Source organism: Dermacentor andersoni, chromosome 1, assembly GCF_023375885.2.
Source record: "Dermacentor andersoni chromosome 1, qqDerAnde1_hic_scaffold, whole genome shotgun sequence".
In the NCBI taxonomy this organism is placed as follows: Eukaryota; Metazoa; Arthropoda; class Arachnida; order Ixodida; family Ixodidae; genus Dermacentor; species Dermacentor andersoni.
The window spans coordinates 393638195-393664970 of record NC_092814.1 but is presented as its reverse complement, the minus strand read 5'-3'; the positions used below and the strand labels follow the sequence as shown (position 1 = coordinate 393664970).

General features: G+C 44.8%; 1 protein-coding gene across 2 annotated transcripts in view; it reads right to left on the bottom strand.

Annotated features, from left to right (window-relative positions):
* NC2beta (negative cofactor 2beta) overlaps nt 1-26776 on the bottom strand; it is a 71415-nt gene that overhangs the window by 40084 nt on the left and 4555 nt on the right. Inside the window, exons 2-3 of one of the 2 annotated variants that reach the window (XM_055064928.2) lie at nt 13691-13857; nt 12411-12626 (exon numbers count right to left, since the gene is read on the bottom strand). In XM_055064928.2, the coding sequence (XP_054920903.1) occupies nt 12411-12626; nt 13691-13814 (340 nt within the window). In that variant the 5' untranslated portion in view covers nt 13815-13857. The remainder of the gene's footprint in view (nt 1-12410; nt 12627-13690; nt 13858-26776) is intronic. The other variant, XM_050168542.3, reaches the window with a different exon arrangement.

Sequence of the window (26776 nt, the reverse complement as noted above, 5' to 3'; positions counted from 1 at the left end):
AAAAAAAATTGGCAGAAATTTCACCCTCTCTCAAATGGCAAGGTCGCCAGTCCTGCGTGGCAGCGTAATGTCCCAGCCACTTTAGCCACTCGATTTTTCACGGCTCGCTGCCACGGCAAGCAAGCTGCGAGTGGAGGAGAGCAATGAGAGTGGCCCCTACAGTGACGTACGCATGGGAAATTCGTGTGACACAGACCTGCCGGACCGCTCTATTAGTAGTTGTGTCTGGTTTAGATGGACCGCTTATTTCGCGCTATCTTCTGCTCGCATCAGCTCTTGCTTGTTTTGGCGGGCTTGGTTTGGTCTCATTCGCGCTTGTTTGTTTTACAATGAGATGTCTCAGTGGAAAGGTTGTTGGAAAGCGCGCCATATCCGATTCTGTACAAGACAGAGCTGAATACAAGGACGTGAAGGCGACACCACAATAGCACACCAACACGATTATGATAAGTAGGAAAGAATCGATCATCATCATGATGAATTCGTTGCAGGACGAAGAACAAACGCAGTGCTGATCTGTCAGCAGACGAAGGAAAAAGCATGCGAGCACGCAGAGGGAAGCAGTGGCAGAGGCCCAGTCCGGCCTCGGCAACTTCGCTGCTTCGGTGGCAAAGAGGAAGCTTTAGCTTGGGTGCTCCTATTTAAATACACGTAAAAGGGGAATTCGTTTCTCTCCGCAACCACTGCACCAAATTTAACGATGTTTGTTGCATATAAAAGAAAAACTTCAAATCTAGTGACTGTTCATTTCGAATTTTTGATTTAGGTCATCATATTCTTATTAAAAATTGGAAAAATTGTAAATTTTCAGAAAACGAAATTACCAAGTTTACAACTCCGTAGCACAGCAATGAAAAATGATATCACAATTTTGTGAACTGCATCTAAAAACATCTAAAGCGGACAAAATTGATATGGTACACATGAATGTCAACAAATTTAATGACATGGAAATACAGCTTTTGCAGAACCCTTGTGCACAACGTAAGAAATTCACGCAGGACAGATTACATATAGAATTGGCCCGCTTTTAATGATCTAATGGATGCCATGTAGAGAACCGCGATATCTGTTCTTCATGCAGAGCTATTAATTAGTAAACTTCGTCCCGCTATTCTTTTTTCGACCTTTCCAATTTTTGAAAATTCTCTTAACAAAATTCAGGCCCTAAATCAAAATTCTGCTTCCAACAGTTACTAGCATTTAACTTTCTCTCTCAAAGCAACAAATGTCATTAAAATCGGTCCAGGAGTTATCTCAGAAAAGCGTTTTTGCATTTTACATGTATCTGAATAAGCCGCATCGGGGTTGGGCCCGAGCTAAAGCTTCCTCTTGAGTGGCAGAGGTAATTAGAACCATCCATCAACCTGGCTAGAAAGCAAATCTGCTTCCCTCCCGGAACCTTCCCTTGCAGCAACACTCCCCTCTCAACTCACCTTCGACAGACTCTGCATGCGCCTGTCTCCGCGCCAGTGCCAGCTTAGCCCGTCCCCTGAAGTTTCATTTTCTGCTGTTATCGGGAAGCGAGCATTGGCCGGCGTGGGCAGTTTTGTGGTCCTTGCTCGCCATGTGCTTATGCACCACGATTTCATGACTCGCACCGTTCGTGTATGGTGCTATGGTGCATTAATACTTACAGAACAAGTTCTTTTAATGCAAACAAATTTTCGGGCCCCTTCAAGTTTGAGTTTTTGAGATTTGACTGCATGCGCTTAAAAGCACTTGAGCGTGCTACATACGGAATTCCAAAGCATATTGAAAACCTTCCGCGCGATCTTGCTCCTATAAATGTATTTTTTAAGACTGAGCACTCTTTTGAATTAGAAGGTACCGCCCAACGGTACGAAAAATTTACATATTTTTCCCTGTGCTGCAAATTCACTAATACCCATCTACTTGAAATATTGCGATGGTTGACACTGCTGGAGCAGTTTGCTTTTACTTGTCACGCAGCTTGATGTGCATCATGCATCGTCGCGAAGTGCAGATATATGTGTGCGACCTCTGAATGTGCACATCTAACACTGCAAGATTAGCCTGTTATTGGCGAATTCAGTTTGGAGCTTTCTGCCAACTCTCAAGCTTTCGCCATTTCATCCAGTAAGTGCAAAAACAAGCTTAGCCAAAGCGTTCAAAGTACAGTCAAACCCACTTATATAGAACTCGCAAAAAGACGCCTATCAGTTCGATATACAGCATAATTCGATATAAGCCTGCTAAATAACTGGATGTCATAGAAGCACATACCATTGATAATAATGAACTAGCTTAGTTTCGCATAAATTCGTTCTGCATTTTCTTCTGTTAAACATTTCGCTGCCTGCAACGCACGCACTTCCCTGCATTGTCAAAAGGAGTTGGAGCAGCTGAGGCCGCAACTTTCCACATTCGCGCAGAAGCACCAGACTAGTGCGAGTGCACCAATCACTTCGGAGGATGTGGGCAAAGGACCGTCATTGCTTTCCTCATTGTGCCAACTTTCATTTGTGCTCAGTACGATGTCGGCGATGTAGTCTGTTTTCGGGCTCTCCCGTGGTCGCGACACCATCATCTGCACTCACAAACTCGTCCACTGTTGATTCGTCAAGCGCTTCCGGAAATTCTCACACCTCGCTCCAAACTTCGGCAACACCAGCAACGGCTTCGTCGCATTCATCAGAATTTACAGTCATCACCAAGCACGCGGAAACCGGCACGTATGAAAAACCACTTGTACAGGGCCGTGCGCACGTTTTAGGCGCCACAGGCACCAGGTCGCGAGTTTGGCTGCTTTAGCCCTAATCATGCCGAGAGTGCTCCTTGGAATCTTGCACGCTGCGGGGACATCCGAATTCTCATTGCACTCGACCCGATGTATGATTTCGAGCTTCACGATGAAGGCGAATTCTGCCGCTTCATCACGGCAACACTGCGGGAGAAGGCCCACAAGGCGCAAACACAATGAACTAGAAAAGCAGCGACACAATCCGCACTTTCGCCATCTTGCATGACGAGAGCACAAGAGCCTCTGATTGGCTGTCTGAACAAGTGCTGCGGGCGGGCCAGGATAATTTTTTGCAGGGGGGTGTCAAAAGCTAGCCCGAGCAGCCCGAAGCAGCGCCGTCACGGTAGGGAGAGGGGTTGGATGGAGCCGCGCCACTGGGTTTCCCCACCACCACGAGGGAAAGCCAACTTCTGGGGGGACTTTTTCGCTGCTTGACGTTCTATATATCGGGAGTCTCTGCTATTTTTGTTCGATGTAAGCGTAATTTTTGCTATATATACTCATTCTAACTATACCGTGACCAGAAATTGTTCGATACATAGACTAATTCAATGTAAACGGGTTCGGTATAGTCGGGTTCGACTGTAGTTGCCGTCATGTCACCCGCGGACCCAACCTTGGCTTCTGGCCACCAGTCTAGCCCTTACAGCCAATCGCAAAAGTGGTTTACTGGTCCAAATATATTGGAGGCCATCTCACCGCGATGACCTGCCTGCCACCGTGTCAGCTGGCAGCGAATTTTTTTCACGGCTGTACTATACAGCAAGGCTTAACCAGCGACGCTTGGTCAGTATCCAGCGGCATTCAGTATCAGTTGCCGTTTGGTGCTGAGTGGACCAATATCTTGGAAGCAGCCGTATGCCATCCTCACACCGTAGAATCGTCATGCCGAGAAAAGTGGGGGATAGCCAACTAATTGAATAGCAGAAAAATGGTTCACGGCTGACATCTCTGTGCCAATGTGTGCGTTATGTTAAAGAAATTGAGCGAGACACCATACAGCACTCAAAACTTCGGTCACTGTTTTACATTGGTCATACAGGAGCCTATATATAGAGATCTATAGCATACAGATCTGTCCGGCTCGGCACCAGCGCGATCACTTGCTGCCACCGGAAAAGCGAGGTTGTCCCGTTGCCTAAGCAAACCTGCATGTGTCGGGGTGGAAGGTACTAAATGTAGACAGCTACCCACGGAAGAAATGGCAGTACGATCCCTTGGCTTGGTTCGCCATGGAGCTAATGCAGCCACTGGTTCAGGCCATGCCACTTTAGATGGTGCGGTAAAACGGCGCTTGAAGGCATAGTTACATTTTTAAAAGCCCCAGCAAAACTTCTGGTGCAGAATGGGCGCAGATTTCTCATATTTTGCAGAAATGTAGCAGGACGTAACAGAGTTTGCCTCTCAGTGCAGTTCGAGGCAATTGGGACAGCAGTAACCACTGCATATCGCTACAAAATGATGACCAAATCGCGCTGTCAGATCAAGAGAGTGCATCTGAATTCAATAGGTTCTTTTCATCCGATTTAATCCTGAAGATCATTCCAAAGTGCCTACTGTTCCTGATCATGAATTTCAATTCACGGAACCAACTGATATCACAATCACAAAAATTGCACACCTCATTACAAACCTTAATCAGGGTGTCTACCAAGTTGACATTGGCAAATTCCCTGAGTGAAACAGAACTTTCTTTTATGTCAAGACAGGCTCACACCATGTTGCCCAATGCTATCACTCTCTAGTAAGCATGTTAAAAAATAAAAATGACTTAATCTAGTTTCAATAGTAAGGAGTAGCACTTATTTTATTCAAAACCGAAAACAGAAGGAAGGGGTTAGTAAACTGCGCAGTGAATAAAATACCTTCGAAAAGAATGGTAAAACCCACTGCAAATCGAATTGAACATTCTCAAATACGGATAAGAATGAGATGCATACCGAATGAAATATTTTCGAATGTGAGCTATTTCTATCAACTGATAGCAAGCACATTGCAACGAGGCCCAAACTTTGTCACAAATGATATTCTCTCACAACAGCTGGTAATTAAGTCAACCTCAACTGTCCTGACATACTCTCAGCCCCTGCACAATGCCTCAGTGTTGCATTTCACTGATTTAAAGATTTTGGTTTGGATGAGGAATACCTGTATCTCAGCGTCTGCCAACACCGTTTTTTTGAGGTCAAGCTCCTTCAAAAAATGTGCGGCATGTTTCCTTTCCCATTCATTCCTCAATGTGTAGGTCCTTTCTGTTCTCGCTGTCCTTCCGCTGCACGTTTGCCCCATGGACCATTTGGAGCATCCTCTTGGTTAGTTGTACAGTCGCCATCAGGTTTTTGCCCTCCTTAGGGGCCGCGAAATATGTCCGAAAAACCGGGCCTTTTGAAAAAGGGAGGATGACAAAAAAATGAATGCATGTCTTTTACTGATCTTGAGGGCTAGAAATCGCCACAGACACATTCGAAAAAGCTCTGAACGACTGCCAGTACACTTATTAGGCATATCGGTGCTCGTACTGTGACAGGAGATGGTGGGTGCACGCGTGTATAATTAAGGAATACGTACTGTGTCCCGTGACGATTGCCCCATAATACACTTGTTATGCTTCACCGCGTAACATTTCTGTACTGAGGTAAAGCTGACTTTTGAGACCCGGCATTATGCAACGCGTCGTGCTTTCCGAGCTCCGAAGCCAATCGCCAGGACCAGAAAAGCGGAGTCTGAGCGATTGCTGGCAACGGCAAATCCTTTCAATAAAAAGCACAGCACCAAACGGCAAGAAACTTAATAGTGAACGTCGAAGCAGCTACGCCTGGCTTGCTGCGGTGATGGCTACGGCTGCCAGCGGATCTGCGTGAGAGCACTGGTTCGAGGCGGTGAGATACTCAAAATCGAAGGTGGCGACTTTGACTAATGCCGTTTTGGACCTGCGGTCATGGCAAAAAGTCCGCACAATCAGACAGCGAAAGGTTATTGCGTCCGAAATTTCAGACGTTCTTATACATTGACCCTATGGTAGTGCCGCGAAGCCGTCGGACGTCCGGAAATCTGTCGTTGACTGTACAATCAATGGCAACTCCTCCAGCCGTCAACACGGCGTCAACGACGATTAGTTACGATTCCTCTCTCTCTTACTTGAGCCAGCTAGCGTTATCGTGACCTTCGTTCCCTTTCGATAAAATTACAGGAAATTTTCCCTGATAGAAGCAAAAATGCCCCGAGTTTTCCCTGAGTATTTACAGACTATTCAAAATCCCTGAGAATTCCCTGTTTTCCCGGTTGGTAGACACCCTGTTAATGTATCTTCCACCTGCTGGTCCCAACAACATAAGTTTTAAAATGTTGAAGAATAAAAAAATATTTCGACGAATAAGAAAAAATTGAATTATGGGGTTTTATGTGCCAAAATTATCATCCGATTTTGAGGCACACCTTAGTGGGGGACTCCGGAAATTTGAACCCTCCGAGGTTCTGTAACATGCACCTAAATCTAAGTACACGGGTGCTTTCGCATTTCGCCCTCATCGAAATACAGCCCTGTGCCCGGGATTCGATCCCGTGGCCTCGTGCTTAGCAGCCTAACACCACAGCCACTAAGCAACTATGGCGGGCAATGTTGAAGAATATACTGTCTATCTCTAGTAAAATGTTATGCAGTCAAACCTCATTACCTCAATTTAATGAAATTCGCAACGTAATGAACTGTTTTCATTTCTCGATCTTAGTTGCATCGAAAACCGTGTATTTATTTTTCACAATTTAACGAAGTAACTTCGTGACACAGTTTCGATTTAACGAAGCTTTCGGCCATGTCAGTTATGTACTTGGAGCCTGTACGGCTAGTAAATCTGGCAAAAATTATATGAGCTGAGGCAAAACTAATTTTAAGCGTTCTTCTGCATGAAAAGTTTGAGCGGCAAAACCGCGTGCACCGGGACGCCGTAGACAGGAAACACCCCTGCGCCATTTGTGGCATTGGTAAACAACTCAGAGAACCAGAGCTGATGGTTCCTTCTGCGCAAGAGGGATGGGGGAGGTGGTGAATGCGCACCAACGTGAGCAAGCACGTAGTGGGGGGAGGCAGGAACCCTCTCCTCCTCTTGCACATTCCTGTGTGGGCTACATGCCATATTGATATTGGAGGCAATCTCTCCATGCAAGCCGAAATGGATGGTGCCTTGATGTTCATTTTGTTCTTCCTGTGCGTCTAGTGTTGGCGGACGCATAATCTCAAGTGGCTGACACACAGTGCGAAGCACTCGCTCGCATTGCTAGTTTGCGGTCATCGAGTGAGATCTGTTAATGCCTGAGCGTGCGGTGACACCAATATACATGTACCATATTTACTCGCATAATGATTGCACTTCTTTGTCAAAAAAATTGACGCAAATTCATGGGTGCGATCATTACGCGGGTTAAATTTTCCGCAAAAAAGCAAAACTTTTTTCATCCTGCATTTGGTGCGGGATGGCAAGAAGTCAACAAACAGGCGGCTGCTGCTGTAACAGTGCGAGACACCAAAACGAAAATGGTGGCCGGCAGAGCAAGCCGAACGCTGCTTTTTTTTCTTCTCACGAGTAGGTACATTATGTGAACTGAAACAGTTTCTTCCATATCAGCAATGAATAATTTCATTAATATCAGCAAGTCTGCAGCAATACCGTAGCCATGTCCACTTTGAGGGGACAGAAACAGACAGAGATGGGCGCGCTTAGCTGCCAGTGACATAAAAACACATGGTGGGCATGCTGGGAAAACTGTGGCATTTCTCTTCACTACAATCCTAATACGGCACATTTCCCCTAAGGATGGCTGAATATCTTAGCTGTGTTACAAGCGTCGGCGTATGAATAGGGTACACTCCTAACGTATCATTGCAAACGTGACTACTGTCGTTGCTGCTCATGATTTGTTGTGTGCCCACAAGTGCAGACGAGAGGAATCAAAAGGCGCCTTTGTTTGCTGTTGTTGACCACAGCCATTATAAAGTCTACAAATAATAAAGCCAAGGGAAGTTTGGTTGTAGCTTTTGTTTTTTCCTTCGGAGTGCAGAAAGTGATGAAATGGGGCATCTGTTTAAGAATCTCTTTGGCGCGTGCACACTGCTTGGTATGTCTTGGAGTTGCTCGCATAGCATTCGACAAATGCTAAGCACGATCACCATCAGCTGGACTTGGCACACGACATATCGCTGCGGCAAGTTTGGGGTGTGATCACTACGCGGGAAAGAAAAACAATCCAGTTTTGACAACAAAATTCAGGGGTGCGATCATTATGCTAGTAAATATGGTAGCTACAAACCTTACCTCGTGTTGTTGTCTCTTTGCTATCGCCATGAATGCTTCACCTTTCTGGCTAAACTGACTTGTTTTTTTCTTTTTGACCCAGGACCCATATCTTTTATACTTGTTTTTAATTTGTAGGTGCCGATTGCGGGCACTAAGTGCAGTCAGCTATGGCGTCCAAGATTCAGCGTGCTGTGCAATGCAATACATGCGCATCTCAGACGCCGTGAGCCACGTCGATGCATTGCTCTCAGTGTGATCTGCACCACACGCGCTGGCGCTCGTAAAAGCACTATTATGGCCCAACCTTGCAATTTTTTCATAAGTGCTTACTGACAAGATATTATCCACCGAGAATTCTCTGGGAATTTGTGAAGTTTTTGTAATGCTGAAACTTTAAAACATCGAACTAATGACATTCGCGATTCAACAATCTTTTCGCTAGTTCAACTTCATTATATCGAGCTTCAACTGTATCACATTTTCACACAATCTTTATCAACAGGACATCTTCCACTTGACTGGAAAGTTGGAAAAGTAATTCCAGTTTTCAACAGCGACAACAGAAATATGGTGGAGAACTACTGCCCACTGAGTTGCATATGTTGCAAAATGCTCGAGCACATTATTGCATCAAATATTTATAACCACATCCAGTATAAACTTTTTTATTAATCAACTCGTATCATATATTATAAACCAATACATATAATGACATGAAAAAATTTTCATGTCATGTGTAATTACTGGAATTCACCCCTGACTTGCACTTTAACATGGATAAAAATCTTCAAATTGATTGAATCTTTCTTGGCTACAGCAGCCAATGAATTTTTCGGACTCCAAAAATTCGGACTTGACAGATATTCCGCTCTTGATATATGCACGGTCAGGGTTCCCATTGAGCTAATGAATTTTTGCAACCAATTTTTTGGACAAATTTAGGCCCCAAAGTTCAGTTTTCCGTACTAAATCGCTCATTCCGAGTCATGCTAACAGATCTTGGGCTTGCTGGATTTTCCACTGGCTTGGCTTCCAGTGGCCAGCTCTATAGAATCCAAGATTGGGAGGCACACGCTATCAATAGGAAGCATGCGCCATCCTCTAGTCTCGGAGGCCATGCCCGCTCTTCCTTGGCCGACAACACTTAAGGGGACAGCACATTTTTTCTTTGTCTTGTTTTCAGTCAGCACTATGGTCATAATCACTATGCAGGATTTTATTTTTAATTTTTTATTTTGTATGCGGTGTGTCCACTGAGCAAGCGTGTCTGAGACGACGTCTCATCTTTGTGTGTCTTCGCATTTGCGTGATCACTGCCCCTTCCTGTGCCTTAGCGAGAGCCAAGTGGTGCAAAAAAACACGGCTCGTTTCTTTGATCACCATGGCAAACTCTGTTGGCGGAGAACGCCAATACGGTGATGCTTTTGTTGGACTGTATAAGGAGACATCACTCTTGCATAAATCTGATTGCTTCCAAGTGTAATATAAGCAGGGCATCATTAGAGATTTTTTTGAGCTGCTGCTTGGTAAACGTTTTTTTTTTTGGACCATTAGATTTTTAGGACCATTTTTCAGTCGCTGCGAAGTCCGGAAAATCGGTCGGCTACTGTACTCAAAAGCATTTGATCACATTCGTCACTGCTGCCTCATTACTAAGCAATCTTCTCTTAGGCTAGACTCACTAACGCTATCTTGACTTCGCAACCGTCTATCGTTTCGCAAGTAGTTCTTAGCCGTCAATAACTTTGCTTCTTTTTCTGACATCGCATCCGGTGTACCGCCGGGCAGTGTGCTAGGCCCTTTACTTTTTCCAATTTGCATTAATGACCTACCTTCTAACATTTCCTCTAGTATGCAACTATTTTCTGACGACTTCATAGTATACCGCACTACTGAAAGCCACGAGGACCACCTCATCCACAAGAAGGACCTTAATCTTGTCTATGGTGTGGTAACTGGTTAATGATAGTGAGCTCGACTAAGGGTAGAACGATCTCTTTTACTCATAAACAGACACTTTCTAGCCTCACACACTCTGTGAACAACGTTTCTCTGCCCGGTGTGATGTCATATAAGTAGTTAGGCTTGCATCCCACCTTTAATGGAAGTTACACACACTAACATATATGCTAAAGTGCCACAACCACTGGGTTACTTAAGAGGAAGCTTTAGCTCGGGTGCTCCTATCTAAATACATGTAAAAGGAGAATTCGTTTTTCTCGGCAACCACTGCAGCAAATTTGACGGGGTTTGCTGCATTTAAAAAAAAAAACCTGAAATCTAGTGACTGTTGGTTTCTAATTTTCAATTTAGGTCGTCAATTTTTTATAAAAATTTGGCAAAAATAGCAAATTTGCAGAAAACGAAACTATCAAGTTTACAACTCCGTAACTTAGCAAGAAAAAATGATATCGCAATTCTGTGAATTGTACCTGATAGCACATCTAAAGCGGACAAAATTGATATGTTACACATGAACCTCGAAAAATGGAGCAATGTGTAATTAGTATAACTTTTGCAGAACCCTCGTAAACAACGTAACAAATTCACGCAAGATGTACACTGACATATCAAATTTGTCCGCTTTGAATGGTCTAATGGATTCCGTTTACAGAATCGCGATATCTGTTCTTGATGCAGAGCTATTAGTTTGTAAACTTCGTGCTTCTATATTTTTCATACGTCTGAATTTTTGAAAATCCTTTTAACAAAATTCAAGCCCTAAATCAAAATTCCGCTTCCAACAGTCACTAGAATTGAAATTTCTCTCTCAAATGCAACAAATTTCATTAAAATCGGTTCAGAGGTTATCTCAGAAAAACATTTGCGTTTTTACATGTATTTGAATAGGCCGCGACGGAGTCGGGCCCGAGCTAAAGCTTCCTCTTAAGTCAAAATTTGCGTCACTGCTCAGCTCATACACGCAAATTGGCATATGTAACCTTCATCTGCCTATAGCTTGAATGTGCTTCGTCCATCTGGCGGCCTCATGAAGAGTAATTTCAATGCTGGAAGACGTACTATTCATTTCATCTACCATCGCCATTCCACTATAGCAAAAACTAAGCTAGACATTCTGCTCCAGACTTTAGTTGTCATTCTGCTGTTCTTTTATGCTTAACCCTTTGTTGGTCACTGGGACATATATGTCGCACCTGCCTCAAGTGCAGAGAGGCATATGCAGCCCCAACAAAACAGGCAGCATTATCTGTTAGAAGATAAATTATAATGTTTTTATTTGAATTGGTAGGAGGCACTAGTAGTTGGAGTTGTTTTACATGTTGCGATGTTTTTTTGGTTGTCTTTGCTCTTCGAGCATGTCAATTCCGTTGCTATTTCACCGCGAATAAGTTGTGTGGTAACTGCAAAAATTACATGTTGCATACCAGTAATGCAGTTAAATTGTAGATCGGTTAGGCTTGAGAGTGAGCCATTGTTTTCAGCTACCGGCAAATATGCAAAACGTAGTGGTTGAAGACATCCTGCACTGCTACAGAAACAGCATGACATACGCATTCTTTCGGGTCACTCTGGGCAGACAGCTCGTCAATTCGCACGGGTCGGTGCAGTCTAGTAGATCACACGAGAGGAAGCAAGAACTACTCAATTATAACAGGAGTGCTAAGAGACGTACGGTTCAATGGGCAAGGGCTCTACCCGTGCACCATCACTACGCGCAAAAGGTGCCAATGGCGCTCGACAACTTTGCAGGAAACACACACAAAGCTTGTGTGTAGAGCCTGCCAGTGGCTCTTTGCACTGTGTGCTTTGAATCATTTCATATGAAGCCGTAATCACCTGAGAGCCCGAAAGGATGGAGCCCAAGGTGTGCAGAGGGACGACGTGTGTCCCACCTTCACCCATGGCCTCAAGTTATCAGTGGGACAGCCCCGCTGATTTTTCAGATATTCTTGTACAATAGTAATTTTCTTTGCGGTTCTTTCATGTGGTACAGTTCATCCGGCAAAACATACAGTGGAAACCATGAGTAGATTTCTCAAGCCTGACAAAGGGTTAATCCACTAATATATTCATAGCGTAACGCCATCCCCACTGCCACTTGACAAACCATTATGGCACCTACATAATCATATCAGCATCAAACACATATTTGGTAAAACTAAAGCTTTCAATTCTTTGGCTTTGCCACAAGCCATCACACTTTGGAACGATCTTTTAGATATCATTGCTTCAATAACTAACCGCATACTTTTTGCGAGCATTTTTGCGTACATTTTACGAACTCAGAATGTATAATGATGCCCTCTTTTCTTGTCACCCTGGAGAATATAAATGTGCAATTAAAAAGATCTAACCCACTTCGAGAGTCTTTTGAACGATGAAGACAAGCTCACCACCCAGCACGTGGTCTGCAGAAATGGTCTTCTTCTGTTGCCGGTTGCAGATGTCGTTGGCCTCGGTGGAAAGATGATGGATGAACTCGGTGCAGCAGGCCAAGATAAGCTCACGTGCCTCATTGGCAATACGCACATTAGGGAGCAGCTCCTTGATCATCTTGTTCATGGCAGCACGAGGGATTGTCAGGTCCTCATCCTCGGCACTTGCCGCCTCTGCAGCGATTGTATGCCCCATTAGACTGGCGGCAACGAAACTGGTCACCGCAGCCAATTAACGAACACTTCAAGTTATTACCATTCCTAATAAAGAGGTTGCCAAGCTGCAAGGACTCTAGAAAAGTTTTCACAATTTTTTTTATTGACCGGTGTTTTTTATTTCACAAACATAAAAAGTGCATTGATAAATTTGCAGATGGAGGTCCAAGAGCACAAGGCTGTATGTAGGGGTGTCGGGAAGTTATATAAACAATAAATGTGTAGTGCAACAACAGGATGTTAGAAAACAGTAAAATAACAAAAAAAAAAGAGAAGAACAATTCTCACAACACAAAGCAACAAATACAAGATAAGAAATGAAAGTATTAGGTATTGATAAGAAATTATAGCAACTCCTTTTTGACAACTGCTAATGAATGCTTAATGCGTGATGGGAGGCACTTACACAATGATAACACAGTAAAATAAGCTGTACGCCTTGCAAAGTGTGTGTACTGAAGGCTACAAAAAAGTTATATCAAAGGCAAATCTGGTTGGGTACTTAGGAGATGATCGCCCAATCAAATATTGGACCAAATTAATTTATTTAGGTAATTGAACAAGAGAACTGCAAGAATTATTCTCTATAAATTATTTTCCCAGTTGTCTGTGACATAATGGCCAATCAAGTTTGTGCCGTCACTTCACCAATCTTGTGAAATGAGTGGAGTGGTGAAGGACAAGAAAAAAAAAAAATGGTCATGCAAGACCTTTGCTTCATGACAGCACACACAATTTTGCCAAATTGTATTATGTTCTCTTTCTTGCCAATCTTTTATGCAAAAAAAAAAGATAATTGCATCTCTGAAGCTTTTTCCCACATCCAACAGTGCTGCTGGCATCACAAGCTCAGCGTAACCATTGTTAACCTCCACACCACCCCTGCGATGGCAAGTAAGCTGCTCAATTAGTGACTGCAGTGAAAACGCTCATCAGCCTTGGTGTCCGGTGGCAATAGCTATTCAACAGCTGTTACCACCCCAGTTGTGCACATCAAGTGAAGTAGAATCAGGCTACGCAACCTCTACAGTCTTTCGTCGCAAATGGAAGCACTGTGGCAGGAGGGTGCTTGCAATAGAGTCCCTGCATGAATACTAGTGGCCACCTGCTCCATGCACACCCGAAAGCCAGCAGGTAGCACAGCATGCCACTCCAGAAGAAGAAGCACAACCAGCTGGGCTGGTCAACTCTGTTGTGAACATGGCATCAAATAGTGAGCAGTTGGCTCAGCAAAGGCCAACATTTGTGCAGACCACACAACTTTGACACATGCACTGCCTGCAATTTCCAGTGGACGGTTCCTGAATGCTTCTCATGTATCCTTACATGGTAGTCATAGGAACACTCAAGAGAGAGTGACCAAAGGTTCTAGGCAAACTTGCATAGAGAAAGCACAGCAAGATGACTTACAATGGCAAGCATGATCTGCAGTGATCAAATCAAACCCTGTATGATACATGTGCCATTGTACATAGCACGACAGCCGGAGGTGCTCACTTTGATTTGAGTATTCATACTAACATACTACAGTCCATGTCTGTTACAGTGGACCCACCTACTCTGGGATAGGTGCTTCTTGTTTAGTTTGCTCAGTCTACATTGTTGAATAAAACTCTTCTGGGCTAGTTGCTACACAGTTTAAGAATGGCACAACGCAAAATACACGGACATGAAGGCCGGGACGAATGCCAACTTCAAACTTAGTTATTCTGGAAAACAGATGCTGAAGTAAACATCAGGCGCATGCGCATACAGACAACATTCAGCACCAACAGCAACCAAGAAGGACTGATAACAATTTACATTGCTGTATCTAAACACTGCTGCTCATTGCGAAAGAGTGACAATGAAGCAAAATAACCACTTAACCCTTTGAGGGTCAATCTCTTTCGCCATATGCGACCACCCAGGGTCGATTTTTTTTATTGCAGATTCCGATTCTTCTTAGGGACTTATTTCAAAAAAAATTACCACAATTTTTCTAGGGTTACCGTAAAGTGAAAAAAAAATATTTTGCGTTGGTATATATGTACTCTTCATTCATGAATATGAACAATAAAAAATGATATAAACTTATAAGGATTATAAATTTGATGCATTTTATACACATAGTTCAAGGCCATAAAAATGCACAAACGAGAATATTTTTCAGACTCAAATGTTCCTGCTCTTACACTAATATGTACATCCATAGTGTAATCGAACTGCGTAGGTGGCGCACTCTAGAAATCTGTGTGGTTCTGTGCCCGTCCAAACAGCACAACGTGTGACAAACTTCCACTAATCTTAATCTTATCGCCAACCAGAGACAATTAGTTTTCGAGAGCTTCAGAAAAAAAAAAAAAAAAAAGCAACGGAAACGCATGCACGGCAGCATCCTTCGTATGCGCGCCCCTGTGAGCATTAAACGAGCGAGAAAGAAGCGGTCGCCCTTCGAGCGATTAGTAACGAGTTAGCCAATCAGTTTTGCAAGCAGAAGAAACCGACACTGCCCGCGGAACAAAACCCGAACTGCCGCCCGCCCACGCACCAATGCGCCAGCGGTAGTATATAAATGCGCAGGAGCAAACTAGCGCTAAAACAAACCATGCAACAAAAACAGAGAGGGAGGCGCGCGAAAAAAATTCCCTGTATTCCCACATAGTGGCAGCACATCACAGAAAAGAACAAGTTAGGAAATTGGCACGCTTTTTAAACGTACAGACGGTGGCGTAAATATATGGCGCCGAAATTTTGGGACGTGTTCGTGGCGCCGTATAGTTAAGTCATTGACCCTCAAAGGGTTAATGCAACACTTACCTCACCCATTTTTTTGTTTACAACCAAACCACAAGAAATAGAAAATATAAGAAATTTAAGAGCAACCAGCTCGGGTCTTGATAATATGCATTCAAATCACATCAAGCTAATTGCAAACCTAATCTCAGAGGTTCTTGCAATACTTATTAACGTAGTGTTTAAAACTGGAACATTCCCACAGGAATTAAAACAAGGTAGAATTACTCCTGCATTCAAAAAGGGTGACTGTGCCTTCATTACTAATTACAGACCAATATGCATTCTACCCCTTCTCAGCATTGAACGGCTGGTAGAAAAACACTTAACTCATTACCTATCTAAATTTAGTATTCTTTCAACATACCAATTCTGCTTCCGCAAGGGCTATTAACCGAACGTGCTCTCACTGCCTCAATTGAACAATTAAAGATGGCAATCGATAAGGGCACGCATACTGGATCAGTCTTCGTAGATCTAACTGAAGCCTGTGATAAAAATAACCATTGCATTTTATCCTTTAAACTTGAATCTATCGGAATAACAGGTCCTGATTTAACTTTAATACAAAATTACTTAAAAGATAGAACACAAATAGTAAGAATTAATGGTGTTCTTTCTAAATCAATGATAAACATTGGCATGCCACAGGGATCCATACTTGGCCCACTCATGTTTTTAATATATTGTTACACACAAGGTGTTTAATGCAGGACCAGACGAATCTGGTTGATAGGCGTGGTTTGGAGAGCAGTCCCGCGGCACCTTGGCTAACATCGTTCTCCTCTTTCTTCCCTCTGGTTGTCTGCGTGGCAGCCGTAGTTCATGACAGAGCTTGTGACATTTCCCCGCTGGCAGACTGGGCCCGCCGGCCGAGTCAGGCCACTTCAGCCTTGGCCAAGCGTCGTCCACTGCTCGCGCGACGCGCAATGCGATAGTTCACTTCGCTGAGGCGCTCCAGAATAATGTAGGGGCCGACGTAGTGGACGAGAAACTTCTGGCACAAGCCACGCTTCCGAAACGGCGTCCAGAGCCACACAAGGTCACCAGGATCGAAGTAAACGTGGTGGTGACGCCTGTCATAGCGTATCTTGGACCGGTCATGCGATGCCAGGGTGCGTAGCCTAGCGAGGCGCCACGCTTCTTCTGCTCAACAGAGCATCTCATCAATTGATTCGTTGTCATGAGCAAAGTAGGGAAATATGGTGTCCAGGGTGTAGCGCGGCAGATGAGCATAAAGAAGGAAAAATGGTGAGTAACCAGTGGTCTCGTGTCTCGCGGTATTGAAGGCATAGGTAATGAAAGGCAAGACCCAATTCTTGTGCGCTGAATCGACGTACATGGACAGCATGTTGGCAAGCGTTCTGTTTGTGCGCTTGACCAGACCATTAGTTTGTGGATGGTAGGGCGTAGAATAGCGGAAGCTACATGAACACAGACGAAGGGTTTCTTCAACCACGTCTGCAGTAAACTGTCACCCACGATCGCTGATTACTATGCGAGGAGGCCCATGTCAGAGTATAACGTGAGCCAGTAAGAAGACAGAAACTTCTGTAGCTGTGGCCGATGGCAATGCGGCAGTCTCACAATAGCGGGTAATGTGATCTACGTAAACCATAACCCAACGATGGCCCTTGGAGGATCTCGGGAAGGGGCCCAGGACATCTATACCAACTTGCTCAAAGGGGACGCTAGAAGGGGGAACTGGTTGAAGCAGGCCGTGTGGCACTTGTGACGGACGCTTGTAGCGCTGGCATTGAGAGCAGCTGGCAACGTACCGTTCGATATCCTTCCGCATCTTAGGCCAGTAAAAACGTTCTTGAGCCCAGTAGAGCGTATGTGTGAAACCAAGATGACCGGAAGTTGGATCATCGTGCATGGCGTATAAGACTTTGTGGCGAAGGTTCTTGGGGACAACTAAAAGGTAGCGTGCACTGGTGGTCGAGTAGCTCTTCTTATACAGCGCGCCACTATCACGTAGGCGAAAGCGACTGCCTGCAGGTGACTCCTGTGCTGCCGCGAAGAGTGGTTGTAAGCTCTCATCCTTGTGCTGCTCGGATACGACGGTACCCATATCCAGAAATTCCGGAGACACAAAAGCGATGTAGCCATTAAAGCTGCCCGCATCACATTCAGTTGTTTGAAGTGGCATCCAAGAAAGACAATCAGCGTCAGCATGTCGCCGGCCACTTTTGTAGCAAATAACAAAATCGTATTCCTGTAGATGGAGGGCCTACGCGCTAGTCGTCCTGAGGGATCCCACAGATTCACAAGCCAGCATAGCGAATGATAATCTGTTGTCACAGTGAAGGGGTACCCGTAGAGATACGAATGAAACCGTTGCACTGCGAAGATGACCGCCAGACACTCTTGTTCGGTGACTGTGTAGTTGCGACCGGAGGGGCTCAAGGACTGGCTAGCGTACGAGATCACGTGCTCACTGTCGCCAACACGCTGAACTAGCACAGCACCGATGCCTATGCCACTGGCATCGGTGTGAATCTCAGTTGGTATTGAAGGATCAAAGTGGCGAAGAATTGGTTGGGACGTCAACAGGAACTTTAGCTAGCGAAACGATGAGTCGCAATCTGCAGTCGACTCAAAGGGAACGACTTTTTTGCAGAAGGCATGCAAGGGGATGAGCTATGTCAGCAAACCGGGGAATGAATCGGCAAAAATAGGAGCACAAGGCCAAGAAACTTCTTAACTGCTTGACAGAGTTGGGTACCTTAAGGGGGGGACGCGGCCCTCGAAAACCGAAAAATCGCGACGTCTTTTGAAAAACCATATTTTTGGGTTGTATGTATCATAAACGACCTGTTCTGCAATTATCAGCACTTAATTCAACCGCAAAGTACCAAAAAAGAAACGCTACTTTTGAGGCCACCGCGGCCCATAAAACAAGCGCAAATGCCAAAATGAAGCCATACTTCCCGAGCGCACCATTCCCAGCCCATGCGGCCTGCCCGCGCCAACTTGGTGTCATTTTGACCGCGAGTTCTTTGCCTCTGTTTTGCCACCTTGCGAAATGGCATCGTCGGCGCGGTTGAGGCGCTGTTGGCGTTTTCCCGTGATGCGATGCGGAGCGCTTATTGGCCGGAGCAGCGCGTTCAAATCCCGCGGGCTAAAGCGTGCCTGCCATTGGCTGCTGCACGGGTGGCGGTGGCTGCTCCCTTTGATGCTGCGCCCGCCACGCTTGCATCGTTGTTGCCCCTTGCTCCGTCCGCCTCAACATGAGCTTGCGAGCTGCTCATTGCCTTGCGCTATCTTTTAGATTTTCTCAGCATTTTTTTTCCGCTAGTTCTTTGCTGCACATGATGCTGGCAAAGCCCAAGACAGTGCAGATGTTCGGTGAGCGGGAGAGCGATATGCGTGTTGTACGAGCATCGAACTTCCGATTTTCCGCAGCGAGTGCAGACTGCATAGACACTTTTCAGTGGCGGAACTGCGCTGTCGGCAGTCAAAAACCCGACACATTGAGTGTGCCTGGACCCGCAAGAGTCAATTAAAAGCTCCGTAGGAGCTTTCTAATAAAAAAAACACACGTGTTCAACTTTAAGGCCTGTTTTCTCGGAATGGATTTTTTCGCTAGTAGTGGTGCTGGGGAAGGCGATATCTCAAGAACCGCTCTTCAGATTTGTATGTGGTTTTTTTTTTTTTTATTCTCTTTCTGAATGAATTTGCCAGGGGGTAACAGGCTTCTTTTTTTTTTTGAAAGCTGGTGCAGTTAATTTATAATAAGTAATTAATTTTTGATGAATGTGGTCATTACTGGCTACATCAAATTCAAAGTTGTCTTAAAATTTTTTTGGAGGCAAAATTAAAGAAAAGGGCTCTTTAGCCCCCTGGGATATCTATCAAGGGATCATCACAGTGAATTTCAGCTTCCTACGATTTCCTGGCATTTCTCCAGGCTCTTCCCCAGGCATATACATGAACCACCTGGTTAGACCTCAATAACTCTGGAACTAATAAACACATCCTCATGAAACTTCGTAGTTCCTCATAGTTCGGTGGTGTGAACGTACCCTGAAAGTTTCATCTGGATATACTAAAGAATAAAAAAGTTCGGTCTCCAGGGTAGCCTCCCCCCTTAAATGCTTCTACAACCGCAGTCTTTTGTGGATCTGGTCGGATGCACTCTTTAGCGGCCAGGTGTCCAAGCACAAGAGTTCGCCGTTCCCCGAAACAGCATTTTTTTTAATTGAGCACAAGACCCGCTTTCTCCAAGCAGTTCAAGACCAAGTCCAAACGTTTGTTGTGCTCACCAAACGTTTGCCCGAATACCACAACATCGTCTAAGTAGCACATGCAAACTTCCCATTTTAAGCCACATAATATCGTGTCCATGAACCTTTGGAACGTTGCGGGAGCGTTACACAACCCGAAAGGCATCATGTTAAACTCAAATAGTCTGTCGGGTGTTACAATTGCTGTCTTTTCTCTGTCGTCCTTGTGTATAAGAATTTGCCAGTAACCCGACCGTAAATAAATTGAGGAAAAGTAAGATGCCACAAAGAGACAGTCGATGGCGTCGTCAATTCGTGGGAGCGGATATACATCTTTCTTGGTAACGGCGTTTAGGCGACAATAATCAACACAGAACTGCCACGTACCGTCTTTCTTCTTCACCAATATCACGGGGGCTGCCCAAGGATTAGATGATTCTCGAATGACGGCTTTGCATAGCATTTCTTGGACCTGATCGTTGATTATCTTGCATTCTGACGGGGACACACGATAGGGTTTTTGTCGGATTGGCTGGGCGGCTCCTATGTTGATGCGGTGACGAGTTCTGGACGCAGGAATCGATGGCAGGCCATCGTGCTGTGCAAAGTCGAATACCGAGGTGTGTTTCGTAAGCAGGGCCATCAACATTCGACGCTCGTGATCACTGAGTGATTTATCAATCATGGAAAGTATCTTCGAGCTCCCGGGGCTCGAGACACTGGTTGCTCCTCCATCGCGTAGCTCTATAATTACTGCCACCGATACGGGCGAGTCTTCCTGAAACGTGGCAATTTTTAGGCCTTGAGGTAGCACTGGCGCTTCAGTGGAACAGTTTAGTGCCCACATCCCCGCGCATCCATTGGTCACTGAGACCACGCAGTGCGTAACTAACACGTTTTTCTTGAGGCAGTTCCGATGTACAGGTTCCACTGCAGCATCGAACGAGACAGGAGTCGGGGAAGAACAGGCGACGGCAACATGCATCGCGGATAAGGCGGGCACAACTGCATCATGAGACACGTACAACACACTCTCTGGGCAAGCTGCACCTTCAAAGAGCACAGGCGAAACACTGGTGTCATGTGTCGGACCTCGCCGGGCTAGGAGAGGCCCTCTGGCCTGACGGCCCAACGGTCGTTGAGCTCTCTTGCAAAATGGGCGTAGCTTTAACTATTACTGCCGCAGGGGCCGGTGCCACAGCCGATCGCCCTCTCTGTGTGGGCCGAGCAGATGGTGTAGAATGATGTCGTGCAGCCCCCTCCCGTGTCACATCAGCATATGTGTTATTTTGACAAATGGACAGTCGTTTCCGTGCTTCGGCAAAAGAGATGTTCTGTTTAACTTTAAGGGTGATTACTTGTTTTTCCTTTTTCCAGGTTGGACATGATCTAGAATAAGTCGGGTGTCCACCATCACAGTTGATGCAATGAGGGTCACTAGTACAGTTGTCACTCGCATCGCACTTAGCACATGTGAGACGTCCTTGGCAGGACTGAGATCCATGAACGAATCTTTGGTACTTGAAGCAACGATGAGGATTTGGCCCGTATGGCCTCACCCGGAGCTTCACATATCCTGTCTCCAAGTATTCAGGTATGTAGTTTCTGTTAGGCGGTGACATTTGTTAGGCGGTGAAATGTGTTGCCCGATAAAGACAAACAAGTACACGTGTCAATACGTTAGAAGTGTACCCTATTCATACGCAGATGCTTGTAACACAGCTAAGAAATTCACCCACCCTCCGCAGAAACGTTCCATATTAGGATAGTAGCGAAGATAAATGCCGCAGTTTGCACAGCATGCCCGCCATGTGTTTCTATGTCACTGGCAGCTATAGTCTAATACAACTTTAGAACAAAGAGAGGCCCCGCCCAGATGACCGAAGCGCGACAGCCGATTGCCTCCGCGACTAAAATAGTCTCGCTCGAAAAATCGTGCTCCTGAAACACGCAATTCTCGGTATAAATAAAGACTTTTGTATTTTGATGACTGGTTTAGTAGAGCTCTCATGTGCTACAGCCTATGCCGGATCGCGAGAGAAAAATAACCCCTTGCCTTCTAGAACGCTGCCCGTCGTCTGCTCTTTAGCTTCATTGCAAGTGACAAAAGTAGAAAGAGCAGCTCTGCAAGGCTTTTTCGCTTGTTCACATGTACACGGCGTATCTACTACTCGTTTTCCAAGCTTAAAATGAATCAGTTCCTATTGAAAAAGTGCTTATATAAAACAATGCATTTATCGCAAACATTAGAAACCTGAGGCGAGAATACGGTCGAGGCAGGAAGGTACAAAAGTTCTTCATTCATTGTTTTAAATAAATACTCTTGGTTTTAAAATAGCACAAAATATATATTTTTTGGTTTTGTGTTTTCACAATTTCACAGCACGCATTCTACAACTTGCGCGTGCAGCGAGTACTGGTGGACAGCAATCAATCGACGGTGCTACACAACGCTCGAACACCGTCGCTAGACGCTCGGCTATCTTGATCACTGCTGACAATGATTGTTCACGCTAAGTTGACGGCGACAAATCTTTGCGTTGAAGGCTTCTTCTGCAAATATTTTCTGTTGAGACACTCGTAGGTTTATTTCATGCGCGCACACTTTACCGATTTCTCCCGAGAATGGTTTTGCTCCATTGCTTCACCCCGTCCGACGAAAAACGCAGCGACACAGTAGATGAACACACCCGCTGCTAACAGTAGGCACCAGTCTTCGGAAAACTTTTCTCGTCGTAACTTCACTCGGGAGCGAAATAAAACAACGTGGAACAAACACGCAGCATGTGCGTTCGTAGCGGTCACCGCGAGATCCTGTTTTCAGGCAAAGCGTAGCGCAGCGCCAGCGATGCTCGCTGCGATGTTCCTTCGCCAGATCACGGCTGAGAATAAACGCACGTGGCACAAATGCCGCATCGTAAGCCCGCAGTAATATTTCCAGCATGATAGACCATCACAAACAGTTCTGGAATTCACTTTGACGAGGGGCTGAAGCACACAGCTGACACGACCTCGCCCTGTTCGAAGCGCGGGCGGCCATCTTCGCCGTCGGCGGAGTCACCGGCCGTCCGGCTCATGACGTTAGTCCAGAGTGCACGCCCATTGGTGGATGCTCGTGTGCATCCGCCTCGGAGGAGTAAACGCCCCCTTTTTTCTAAAGTTGTATCCGACTATAAGTGCGCCCATCTGTTTCTGTCCCCTCAATGTGGACATGGCTACGTTATTGCCGCAAAATTGCCGATATTATTCATTACCGATACGGAAGAAACGGTTTCAATGCACATAATGTATTCATGAGAAGAAAACAAAATCGTGCTCGGTGCGTTTGGCTTGCTCTGCCGGCCGCCATTTTTGTTTTGGTGTCCCGTACCGTCACAGAGCAGTTTTGTGGTTACAGCGGCAGCCGCCTGTTTGTTGACCTGTTGTCATCCTGCAGCAAACAAGGGATGAATACAAAATTTTTCTTTTCGCAGGGGATTTAACTCTCGTAATGATCGCACCCCTGAATTTTCATCAACTTTATTTACAAAAAAGTGCGATCATTATGCGAGTAAATACGGTAGTAAGCTCGCATCACCTGTTCAGGGGTGGCTGAAAATTCAGCCAAGTGACGTGCTGCGATCAGAAGCGATGTATTTTTAAAACTCTAAAATAAATAACATGCTTTAAGCGTAGCATTGAGATGCATGAATTAATGATCAGAAGGACCTACTATAACAACTCGGTGCGTTTGTTGTACGAAATCGTTTCAGGGTCCCCTAAACTGCTTCATTACCGCTAGAAATGCGATCATTTTCAGTGCTATATGTTTTCACATATTATTTCAAGATGTAGTAGTCACAACGCATACTGCGATACATAAAATTATAGCCTGATCAGTTGTGTTTGGAATGGATGTGTAGCAGTAATAATTACTCAGACAATTTCTGAGAATTTTTATGTGAAACTTCCAACAAGTACCTCGAGGAGCATGAAAGTAATAATATGGTATTTTTTTGTATAAGTAGTAAAAACTTTAACAATCGAACTCTATCGAGTGAGGCTAGCTTAGCAGGATTCTTTGTGGAACTGTCAGACACTGTTTGGGATATCATAGGCATCAGGGAGATCAGGAACTGACGAGGCTCATACAGTGCCGACTGACGGCCGTGTCCCGTTATAGAGGTCTCAGATATTTATTTATTTATTAAGTACTGCTAGCCTGAGTTCCAGGCCTTAAGCAGGAGTGAGTTACACTTCGGTACAAATGTACCTGAACACAAAAAGAGCACACATACAAACAAATGGAACTGGAGAAAAGCGACTGGTGTGTCAAGTACGGCACTTAACTATATAATTTCAAATGGTAAAATGTTGTATATATGAACACACATCATATCGCAATAGTAGATATATGAACACACATCAAGACATATTAGACAAGAAGCAATACGGGGTAGGATTCCTAATCCATAAGGACATAGCAGGCATGATTGACGAATTCTACAGCATTAATGAGGGTAGCAGAAGTCGTAATCAAACTTGATAAGAGGTATAGATTCAAAGTAGTACAAGCCTATGCTCTAACATCCAATTGTGATGATGATGAAGTAGATCAGGTTTATGAAGATGGTGAATTAGCGATGACAGAAGTGCAAACCACGGAGTAAGATAAGACAGCAGCGCTGACTCCGCTCGTCTGGAAGGGAGACATTCTGAAACGCTGGCTCCTGCTTCACCCTATATTCGCCAGACGGCGCTACAGGTGAGTAAAAACGGTTGACGGGAGAGGCGGGTCTTCCGACAAACCGAAGTAGAAGTGCGTGCGGACGAAGCTCGGGTCATTGCTATAGCAACTGTGCACGGTCGTGCTTAGCGGTGGTCCCTCGTCTGCTGCTTTCCTCTCTGTTTTGTAGCCTGCTCCGCGTATGCCCAGATGCTTGTAGCGTGCATAGCGCTTGCGGTTCACGGAGCAACGTTAGGAGAAGGAGCAAGCATTCGTATCATGTTATTTTATTAATTTTATACAGGCAAACGTAGGGAATTTGTAAGGTGGGCTACGTAGAATTATACAAGGCACCAGGAACAGAAAAACGAATTACGGAAACGAAGACCAAAAAGAAAAACTAGGAAAAGGGGAGGGGAATACAATGGCAGTCCGTGCATCTCAAAGTGTCCTGCACATATTTTGTCCTTTGCTGTAGGCGGTCCTTGACTTAGGAAATTTTTGTCTCCACTGTTGCAGTAGCTGCAGATCAGATGGCGCCGTGCAGAGTGAAAACTCCCATCCTTTGCCATACCCAGATTTACAGCCGTGAACAAAACACTTCTTTCCTGTCCTGTTGCTCCGTTTCTTCATGCACAAGTATCAAGATACTTTGATACTTGTGATACTTAGTCAGGCATGTATAAACATGCAGCAGACATCACAAACAAAGCGAGAAATATGAACATGCCAAACCTTCCCTTCCGTGCAGACGTTCAGGCATGAAAAACTAGTACATCTGTTGTGCCTTTTTGTTCAGCATTACTTTTTATCAGTTTCCTGCAAAAACGTGTAACATTTTTTCACATACATGCAGAAAAGGTGGTACCATGCATTTATTGGTGCTTCTATCATTTGAGTGCATATATTGTTTTTGTGTTTGATTACTGTCCAATTGAGGCGGGCGAGGGCTTAAGTTTCTAGCAGACAACACCCTCTACGTCCGTCGCTGCCGGCCTCTTCCACTCAGCGCATGCACAGACGGACTTACGCGATGAGAGTAGTCGGCAGGAATTGGAAGGTAAGGAGAACACATGTGCGAAAGCACGACGAGGAGCGGAGGGAGAGAGCAAATTAATGAATTAGACCCCCGGCATCAGTGTTGCGTGGTGTTGCTGCTCCTGTTTATCTTACTTCGTGGGGCAAACTAAGTATGCTGTAGTAATGGGGGACTTCAATGCATAAGTGGGGAAAAAGCAGGCTGGTGCACAAGCAATTGGCAACTATGGTGTCGATTCTAGAAACGCTAGAGGAGAGATATTGTTAGAATTCGTAAAAAGGAATGAGCTGCGAACCTTCTTAATTGAAGAAAGCGTAGCAAGAAAAAGTGGACCAGGAAAAACCCTAATGGTGAAACAAGGAATGAAATCAATTTTATACTTTCTGCCGAGCCCAGCATAGTGCAGGATGTAGAAGTGTTAGGTAAAGTGCAGTGATCATAGGTTAGTGAGAGCTAGGATTCACCTCAGTTTGAAGAGAGAGAGTAAAATTGGTCAAGAAGAAACAGGCCAACCTTGATGCAGTAAGGGTAAAAGCAGACAAATTCAGGCTGGTACTTACAAACAAATATGCAGCCTTAGAATAGAAAGATGAAGATAGAGCAAATAAATGAAACCGTAACTTGGCTGGCTTCAGAAGCAGCAACTGAAGTGGGAGACAAGGCACCAAGGCAACCAGCAGGCAAGCTCTCCCAAGTAACAAAGGAGCTAATAAAGAAATGACAAAGAATGAAAGTGTCCAACTCAAGAGATAAGATAGAATTCGCGGAACTGTCAAAACTGATCAGCTAGGAGAAAATAAGGGATATCCGAAATTATAACGAGAGAAGGACTCAGGAAGCCGTAAAAAATAGATGCAGCATGAAATCAGTGAAAAGGAAACTTGGCATACGACAAACCAAGATGTATGCACTGAAAGATAAGCAGGGTAATATCAGCAATTACCATTAGTCGAACACAATTACCAAAGTATAACAAGCACTCATGAGCATCTATCATTGTTTGAGACATTGTTAAGGCAGCCTATACTTCAGATCAGAAGATTAGACATCTTCAGTTTAATGTTAGCGTAACAGTGGGGTTAAGGAAAATAGCGTTACGGTTTCACAAATGAACTTTGCAGAAAGCGAGTTTTAGTATAGCGTGACACCGTAGTCTATGCTTTTTCATTACACTTTGAAATTCGTGTACGTAGCGCACCTAAGTGATTCTATCTGTGTGTGTCTGGAAAGTGTGAGAGGCAGTACAATAGAAACCAGACGCGTGTTGCACTTGTACTTTCCATGTCCACCAATCTGTGGCAAGGTCATGTACAAGCAGTACAGGCTGTCTACGAGAGCCTCCTATATGGCTGAGATATTT